At 37.9% G+C, this 9,348-nt stretch overlaps 1 protein-coding gene across 4 annotated transcripts in view; it reads right to left on the bottom strand.

Annotated features, from left to right (window-relative positions):
• Positions 1-102: 102 nt before the first annotated feature.
• Positions 103-9,348, bottom strand: part of LOC136819573 (myocardin-related transcription factor B-like) — a 27,932-nt gene continuing 18,686 nt past the window's right edge. For 3 of the 4 annotated variants that reach the window (XM_067075810.1, XM_067075811.1, XM_067075812.1), the window contains 5 exons: positions 7,901-7,962; positions 7,553-7,631; positions 2,197-3,956; positions 1,525-1,573; positions 103-857 (listed from right to left, as the gene is read on the bottom strand). In XM_067075810.1, coding sequence (XP_066931911.1) covers positions 229-857; positions 1,525-1,573; positions 2,197-3,956; positions 7,553-7,631; positions 7,901-7,962 — 2,579 coding nt within the window. In that variant the 3' untranslated portion in view covers positions 103-228. Of the gene's footprint in view, positions 858-1,524; positions 1,574-2,196; positions 3,957-4,249; positions 4,429-7,552; positions 7,632-7,900; positions 7,963-9,348 lie in introns of those variants that run through there. The other variant, XM_067075813.1, reaches the window with a different exon arrangement.

Genomic DNA, 9,348 nt, shown 5'->3' with positions numbered 1-9,348 from the left:
TAGTTTAATGGGAGATTGGAAGGGAAACAAACAGCTTATTAATTAATTTTCAATAACTTTTAAAACAAGTTTTTTACCGTAAAGAAGTGAAAATTACGAAAATTAAACAAAAGACTATTTCTTGAGAAAAAAATATTAAATTAAAAAAAATTTATACAACATTTTCATTACATGAGAAAGAAAGAACAGAATTTTTTGATTTTTTGCGTGTGAAGAAAAATTGTTAAGTTAGTATTCGCCTCCCTCGAGATCAAAAAGTGAAATAAAACCATCTTGCTGTCGAGGACTGCTACCGTAAAACAGAGAATTCTGCGATTGTCTGTTTTGATTATTATATAAAGTTTGTTGTTGGTTGTTCAGCTCGTTGCTAAACATCCCATTCTGAAGATCCATATTCATTGAATTTGTGGTATTCGCAGTATTATTGTCTTTTATTGTCTGAAAATTCATATTAGGAGAATTTGGTTCCATATTAAGGTCGAGCCAGCTTAAAGAATTGTTGGACGCCATCATGTTTGGTGAGGGAAAGCGGTCCAACTCCATTGGGTCATCCGTGGTGGCGTTGGTGGGTGAAAGCGCCGCCGTGTTCATGAAATGTGAGGGAGAGGTTCCACGGAAAGGCGTAGGTGAGGTTTGTTGCGGGATGCTTCCGGTGGAGGAAGAGGTGTTAAAACCAGCCGTGTTATAAAAAGAATTGTTCAAAAAGTTCTGTGAAGGCGAACCTGATAAAAGGTTCAAATCGTGCGCGTCCGGAGTGTTGAACGGTTTTTGCTCCGTCAGTAATTTCTTGTTGTCATAGTAACACGAGTTGTAAGGAGGTGGCGGTTCTTTCATAAGGCCTGGTGACGAGGAGAGTTCTGAAAAATTAATACATGGAAAGTTAGTAGTGAGCTCATAGCGAAAGTCGGTCCATTTTAGGGGGCTTGATCACCTACAGGTGTGTTGACCGAACATGTCAGTGGCTAAAAGGTTTTGATCACAAAAAACGCGAGTCGTTCAAGCGTGACTAATTTGAACACATCTCCTGTTAACCAGACAAGAAAGAACTCTTCAATAAATTGAAAATTGATGTCATGCGATCCACACATCAAGCCCTAAGCCATCAAGGGGGTTGAGTCCAAATTTAACATGGTCGGATGTCGTCATATGTCTGGAGAATAAACTCGCTTGAAGACAACAGACGCTAAAAAACTTGAACCCAATCCCCTGGCGGCGCTAGAATTGATGGTAACCTGTCGACTAACGAATCGGGCGATTGACAGGTCTTTCTAGTCTTGTGATTGGACGATTTTCAAAAACATTCAAATTGGTGATTGAAAGGTCTTTCTAGTCTTGTGATTGGACGATTTTCAAAAGCATTTAAATTGAAATCACTCAATGTCATCACCATACTGATTCTTCACTCATGTAGATTTTGTGGAATGGGGAAAAAGGTGGTTTGGGCTCAGAAGACTAAGTTTGGTGTTCACGTGTACAAATTTGACACAACAGGAGAAAATAGAGCGATGAAAAAAAAAAGCTGACCTCCAATAATGTCCATAATGTCATCCATATTCTCAGACTTGATGGAATTCTAAAAAGCAAAATATTGTGGAGATAAGTTATGATGGAGAGAATGGCAATATTTGAGATAATGGTCTTCTGTTATCAGCAGAGTTATACAACATCTGCAAGATGTGGTACAGTCATCTTTTTACATATTTTAAAAGCTACACTCTAACTGTTAGTCGTAAATTCACTTCAGACCAGACAGATAAACGATTTCACTCGTTGAACAAACCCACCCAACTTCTCGTTGAACATTGTAGCAGAGTCATCAATATTTAACGACGATGAAAACACAGAAATACAATCAAGGTCATAATATTTGAGAAAAAAGGGAAATTCACCGGGAAGTGAACCACAATCGATTTGAAAGTGCTCTAAAGTAGGTTCGAAGGGTAGAGTTTTAACTCTGAGTTTTAACGCTAGACTTAACATTTACGACTTTAGGATCTGAAGATCCAAAAGTTCAAAGATAGTCCAATAAGGCTCAGAATATAACCTGGAAGTCTGACGACCCCTCCAAAATTGAAATATTCAATTAGATTAAAGAGATAGCCCAAAATCGACTTTCTCGCCGGGACTTTAAATCTTAAAAAACATTAAAAAACTGAAATTCTCAATATATTGTAGATGCGGGAATGTTGAACTTACGGGTAGTTGGTGATGATCTTTGAGGCTCGGTGACGGGGAGGGTGACATTTTAGGGAATTGAAGGGAAAGGTCTTGTTGTTGGTGACTAAACACTGATTTAGTACTATCTGATTTCAGTGGATGCATTTTCTTCAACTGAGAAGCTGGTTCACTGGATGCACGACCACGAAATTGCGTTGAGGGGTTGTTAAAGAGGTCGTTGTCTGCACTGACGTCTTTGTGAAGGGAAGAATTACTGAGAGACGTGTTGTAGTTGAGGTTGCATTGGTTCGCTTCCATCAAGTAATTATTGTTCAGTTGCATGGGTGGTACGGACTGTGAGAGGCCGAACGGTTGCGCGTTGCTTTCCGAAAGATCGAAACACTGGCCTTGACTGATAACAGGTAATTTTTGAACTTTGACCTTTTGTTGTCGCTGTCGTTGGTAGAGGGAAGCTTGTTGTAGGGGCGGCCCCGAGTGGAGAACGATGGTGGGCGTTTGTGGTTGAGGCGGAGGAGTGATATGGAATTGGATGTGCGATGGTGAGGGCGTTGCTTGGGCGCGAAGTGGCTTGTCGCTTACTCTCTCTTGAACTGACATTACACTAGGCTGTGTGAGGGCCATCACAGGAACCGTGTTGACTTGATCCAGTCTAGAGAGTTGTTCGTCGGAAGAAGATGTAGCAGGGACGACCTGGTATTGCATGATGCTGGGAGAGGATTGTGGGACGGTTTGTACCACTTGGTATGTTTGACCACTGTTTGTAGCGTAAGTTGCTACTTGCATCACTGTGGTTGAAGGGACCATAGTGGACGTGGTCTTACTAGCCACAATACTGGCATCGTGAGATAAATTACTTCCCGAATAAGCGAAATCGGCGGGAGTTGACTTCCCTTCTTCAAACGCTAGAAGTCTTTCAATCAATTTGGCTTTTGCCCCCGATACTAAGAGTCCACGATGTTTGAGTTGCGCTCTTAAATCGACAACTCGTAAATCGTCCAATTTTTTACCGTCTATTGATTTAATATTGGTATCGTTCGTTTTATTATTTTCTTTTTGCATCATGTGTTCAATTTCTTCGTTCACTTGATCCATGGATTCTGGGTTGCCCTGCAGAGCGTTCATAACAGCATTCTGTTGCATCACCTGTAAGCGTAAATATAAAGTCTGTTGCTCCAAAAGTCTCTGGTATCGCTCATCTACGACCTCACTTTCCGCCTCCACTTTTTTCACGGTACCGGACCCCGGTAGACATTCGTGGAATTTCAATTTTTTTACTTTCGGTTTCTGTTGACGTGTTTTTTTATTGACCGATTTGACGAGACGTTCGTTTTCACGTTGTGAGAGTGATATAGAGTGTGCAGATTTAAACGAATCCGAAACGAATAACGGGTTTGAAGTTTTCCCCGATTCGGAAACGGTTTTAAGTTGATTTTTGAAGGATACATCAGAGAAATTGTTCGGTAAGGGCGGAACTTGTGGCGTTGAATGTGGCGGAGGGGGCGGTGAAGGTGAAGTACAATTCAAAGTGTGAATTCCTGTCTCTAATTCGGAGACGGATGGCGAATCCGCGTGTGAGGAAGCGGGGGAAACGGTCTGTTGATAGTCTACACTGCCTTGGTCGATAGCATTTTGTATGGGTGATTCGACAGGAAGGATTCGATCTTGTATAAGCTCGATGGGACCTGGGCGTTGAAGAAGACGCTCGTTAAGTTGATCAGCGATGCGTTGACGTTCGAGTTTGCCAACCTTCTCAAGCAGGGACGGATCGACACGCGAATCTGAAAAAAGAAGCAAGAAGAAATAAAAAGATTGTGACGGGGTCGAAAAAACTTGCATAAAATAAAATGAACATTTTGAAATTGACCTTATCGGAGTTTTTGATTTTTCTAAAAAGGCGATGCATTGTGGGATTGTTTCGAGTGTATTACAATAGAAATCTCTTGTGTATTCTTTGGTATTCTAAAAGGAAATTATGAACACAAGAAATGAATAAATTAACCAACAATTCTTTTTAGCAACAGAAATAGTTCATGATAAAAATCAGATCTTAACATCACCAATAAGAACCTACACAGAGAGTTTTTGGAGTTTTTTCGCAATATTCTGACAGTCATGACGATGCTCAGCAATAGTAAGCTTCCATTAAAGACATCAATGAAATTTCTTTCAAACAAAAGTTCTCTCTCACTCCTCGAAGTGACTTTCTCCTACCATATATGTTTGTATGTGTGTACGTATCAAAACACTTGAACAAAATAAGAGAACACAAAATGCCATCATTGTACGTGCTAATCAAGGCTATGATTAATAACATCCGATTATATTTTCCCCTTTTGTTTGATGAGAGGGATTGCTCCACCACAGTATCTATCCATCAGGAAACACTATGAAATTGGAGATTTCAGGAAAAACGTCAATATGCGGAGCGAGTTTTTTAATCATTTTTCAATCGATTCAAATTTGCGAAGTAACTCCGTCTCATTATCAATATTGAATTTGATAATTACGGGAAAAATTAGACCAGAATTTATTAATTACTTAATCTATTGAATAAATATTGAAAGCCTGAATTACCTATTAGATATTTGCCAATGTATTTTTCGAGTTTCCCCGTATTTCAGAAAAATGAGGATTTTTTAAAAACTTTTATGACAAGGCAAGAGATGTGTGTCAGCTAGATTTACTTAACGTCGTCTCACAATTACCTTCTTTGCCACACCTTTGCATCGAGTCGTCCCATGCCTTTCTTTGGCGAAATGTACAAAACTGCTCTAGATACGTTTGAAATACTCATACAATTTTTTTCATTTGGAGGAAAAGGACTTCCCTTTCGCGACTGGAGATCGCATTTGAATCACGGCAGAAATGCGTTTCTGTGGTTAGTAGAACGTAATGAAGTTATATGGACTGAAGAAAATACAAATACACTAACCATGGTGATATTTTCAGCATTATTCTTAATGTTTTGGCCATTTTCATCATGGACATTCTTATAAAGTGTATTCTTATAAAAAAAGCGCGTAATGAAGTTATATGGACTGAAGAAAATACAAATAGACTAACCATGGTGATATTTTCAGCATTATTCTTAATGTTTTGGCCATTTTCATCATGGACATTCTTATAAAGTGTATTCTTATAAAAAAAGCGCGTAATGAAGTTATATGGACTGAAGAAAATACAAATAGACTAACCATGACCATCTGTACTTCAAAAAACCCCGATGTGCATTTAACAGAACAGAGAATAAATGACAAAAGGAATGCACAAAACACAAAAGGAAGCGATAAGCTGAAAACCGAAGTCTGAGATCAGGTGTGGTACCTCTCTTGCTACTCTTGAGGAACTTTCAATGGAATTTTCAATGGAACTTTCAATGGAATTGAAGTCTGAGATCAGGTGTGGTATCTCTCTTGCTACTTTAGGAACTTTCAATGGAATTTTCAATGGAACTTTCAATGGAACTTTCAATGGAACTTTCAATGGAACCGAAGTCTGAGATCAGGTGTGGTACCTCTCTTGCTACTTTCAATGGAACTTTCAATGGAATTTTCAATGGAACTTTCAATGGAATTGAAGTCTGAGATCAGGTGTGGTATCTCTCTTGCTACTTTAGGAACTTTCAATGGAATTTTCAATGGAACTTTCAATGGAACTTTCAATGGAACTTTCAATGGAACTTTCAATGGAACTTTCAATGGAACTTTCAATGGAACTTTCAATGGAACTTTCAATGGAACTTTCAATTGAACTTTCAATGGAACTTTCAATGGAACTTTCAATGGAACTTTCAATGGAACTTTCAATGGAACTTTCAATGGAACTTTCAATGGAACTTCAATGGAACTTTCAATGGAACTTTCAATGGAACTTTCAATGGAACTTTCAATGGAACTTTCAATGGAACTTTCAATGGAACTTTCAATGGAATTGAAGTCTGAGATCAGGTGTGGTATCTCTCTTGCTACTTTAGGAACTTTCAATGGAACTTTCAATGGAACTTTCAATGGAACTTTCAATTGAACTTTCAATGGAACTTTCAATGGAACTTTCAATGGAACTTTCAATGGAACTTTCAATGGAACTTTCAATGGAACTTTCAATGGAACTTTCAATGGAACTTTCAATGGAACTTTCAATGGAATTTTCAAAAGTGAAGGAAGGTGAGGAGACTAAGAACTCTCTGATTATCGGTTGGGGTTGATATTAATAGCTTTTTTGTGGACAGTCATTAGTCAAAATGGCTATAGCTAACATTAATTACCAATTGACTTAATCTATATGTTACCATGGAAACAAGGCAAGCGTTGTGATGTCGATTCAGACTTAAGAGATGTGATCAGAGGTTAAGTAATCTATAAACAGGTATGGATAAAGCGTCACTCCAAAATCAAAACAAAATTGTCAAAAATGACATTTCAAAGTTTTTGTAAAGGAACGTTAAGATAATATAAAAAAAGTGAGCCCCCTCAAAATCGAATTGACGTCATCAGAAGGATACGAAGGAAACCGGTCAATTCATTTGCGGTCACCTCAATAAGCGGAAATCACCAATCATCTCTTGTAAGTTATAAAAAGAGGAGGGCAGACAATTTCCGCACATTTTCTTGAAATTTCACAAACATCGAAAAAGCAGTCTCTTCCTGTGACGAAACGCTGTGCAACCAAAAAGGTTTTTCCAATACAAATCTTGTGGTCAATGAAAACGATGCAAAATATTGTTTAAAACCCTTTTTCCTATGTGACGTCAATCCATTTACTTCTTTTAACTGGTTGTTATAATGACAATTAATTTCATATACACCACTCTCTGAACACACTCAAATAGCATTCGAACTCATAATCTTTAATATGAAACTTCCACTCCGTACTTTTAACTGCCAACTATTTCTTCAGGTTAGGCTGTTCAACCCGCACCACTTGACCAGAAAAAACAATAACCTACAGATCAATAGACAGACAGACAGACAGACAGACAGACAGACAGACAGACAGACAGACAGACAGACAATATCATACATAAGTGAAGAAGAGGATCAAGTGCACTTATCGGTACCCAAGGTAGCATTCTTTACCAGTGAAATCTGGTCAGTAATTTGAATAAAACCACTCTTAGGTAACATTCTTTACCAGCTTTTTTAATGGTAAAGAATGTTACCTTTAGTTCCGATAAGTCACCCTGAACCTTCCATCATGAGAAAATTGAAAATATAATAAGTCTTTTTAATTTCGATGTGTCGACTAGCGATGAGATATGTTTGTTGGGTTCAACTTGAGAACAGCATGGGCACCTAAGTAAGAAAACGTCTTATAGAATCACTCACAATTAGCAAGACACTGAAATAAAGGGAGCAAAAAAAAATGGGGTGCTTACCTGCAGAGAGGATGTGTCTTTGTATTAACTGCTGTCGACTAGGTCGTGCGCGTATCTTTTTCGTTAAAAAGTCTCCGGTCTAAAAGAAAGAAGAAAGCCTAGCAATTGAGTTTCTGTAATCAAAACTTGTGTGGCTATTTAACTGGCGATCAATCCAGTTCGTTATTTTTTAGACCCAAGGGCTGAAAAAATCCTACCAAGTCTGTGAGGAGGGATTGTTTTAAATTTTCAGCTAACTAAAACCTTCATAAAATACCTTTTATAATTTGAGATTTTCCGTTCGAGACTTTCTGTTCTGTTCGTAAGTGGGGCTCCAAGAAAGCATAATAAAGTCAAAATTACACGTACCTTTTTTCTTTCCAACTGGGCAACTTTATTAAAGATGGCGGGCGTAGCAGCGTGAGCATGTGCTGGAAAAACAACGAAAGTCATTTTGCATTATAAAGAATGGTAAACTTTAGAAAAGTTAATAATGTTGACGGCAGATAAAAAACGGGAAGAAAATATCTTTAAAAAGTTAAGCTATAGCTTGTTAAGTCAACACTGAAAGCTCGAAGTGAAAGTCAAACACTGTGAAGGAGAGACTTCGGAGCGTCATTCAGTAGTGTGTCAGGGGCAAGGAGGACTCCTCCACGGAGACTTTTCCGTATCATGTTCCAGCGTGGTAGGAGAATATCAGATATATTTGCGAATAATAAGATCAACAAGATATGTAGAATTGTTGGTGCATTAGATTGACATACAAGCCAACTATTGTTGACTTAAATTCAATCCGGTAGAAGGATTAAATGAACTGCCTTATGTTATTGAATGTAAACAAAGTGCAAAAACATGACTGAGGGATGGATCAAGTTTTGTGTAAGAGAAAAGTGCATCCAAAAAATCGTGTAGGCCACAAGACTTCTTTTGTCATATTTGACCTTTTTTTGTGATGATTTCACTTGAAAGTCATAAATTTGAAATACAAGATACGCGGTGTAACCATTTTCTCGATAATATGACCTCCGAGTAAAATGACGAAGAGACGAATCTCTCTCTTCATTCATACGTCATCAGGTTACGTCATAATTGTGGCAGTTAAACAAGAGCTTCATTTTTTAAGGTCAGCAATTGTAGGGAAACGAGAGACGATACAGGGCATTTAAAAAATAGTGGAGAGTATTGCTAATAGCATTTAACCCGTAATCCACAATAAAGCTAAACTCCTAAGCTCGCAAAATAAGTCTGCAATTCGAATAATTGACTACTTTAATGGGATAAACTTTCGCGGGGATTAAATTTCACAGATTTCGGGACAAGTCCCAATGGAAATTTGGAAGGGCCTCATCCGCGAAATATTTCTAAACAAAACTCAAAACATGTCAAATAAATACTATTTGAATGGTTACTTGCATCAAAGAGACGCAAATAATGTGTATTTCAGAAACCAACATGCAAGATTTGACAGGAAAAGTCACAAAATCGTGAAAATATTGTCACCGAATAGTGCCACCCGCGAAATAAAGTCCCCGCGAAAGTTTATCCCATTAAAGTATTTTCAATTAGCTCGAAATCGAATTACAGAGAGTTACCATTTAAGCGACAAATACCGATGGACTTGCATTATTTTAGTTGAATAAATTTTGGCTAGATCTTATTTCGCATTATCACGAATTTTTACCATCGACTCGGGGTATTAAATCTACGTGAAATTTTCAAAATCAGATTTCCAGCGTAAAATACAATGTAAATATGCTATTTTTAGCGTTTACTGGGCAACTCTTCACAAATTTCTGGCTGATCTTTTATATTCACAA

The sequence above is a fragment of the Clytia hemisphaerica genome, unplaced genomic scaffold (genome assembly GCF_902728285.1).
Source record: "Clytia hemisphaerica strain Z4C2 unplaced genomic scaffold, Clytia hemisphaerica genome assembly, whole genome shotgun sequence".
NCBI classification, from domain to species: domain Eukaryota; kingdom Metazoa; phylum Cnidaria; class Hydrozoa; order Leptothecata; family Clytiidae; genus Clytia; species Clytia hemisphaerica.
The sequence above is the reverse complement of the archived record's forward strand: the minus strand, read 5'-3'. Positions and strand labels throughout refer to the sequence as shown.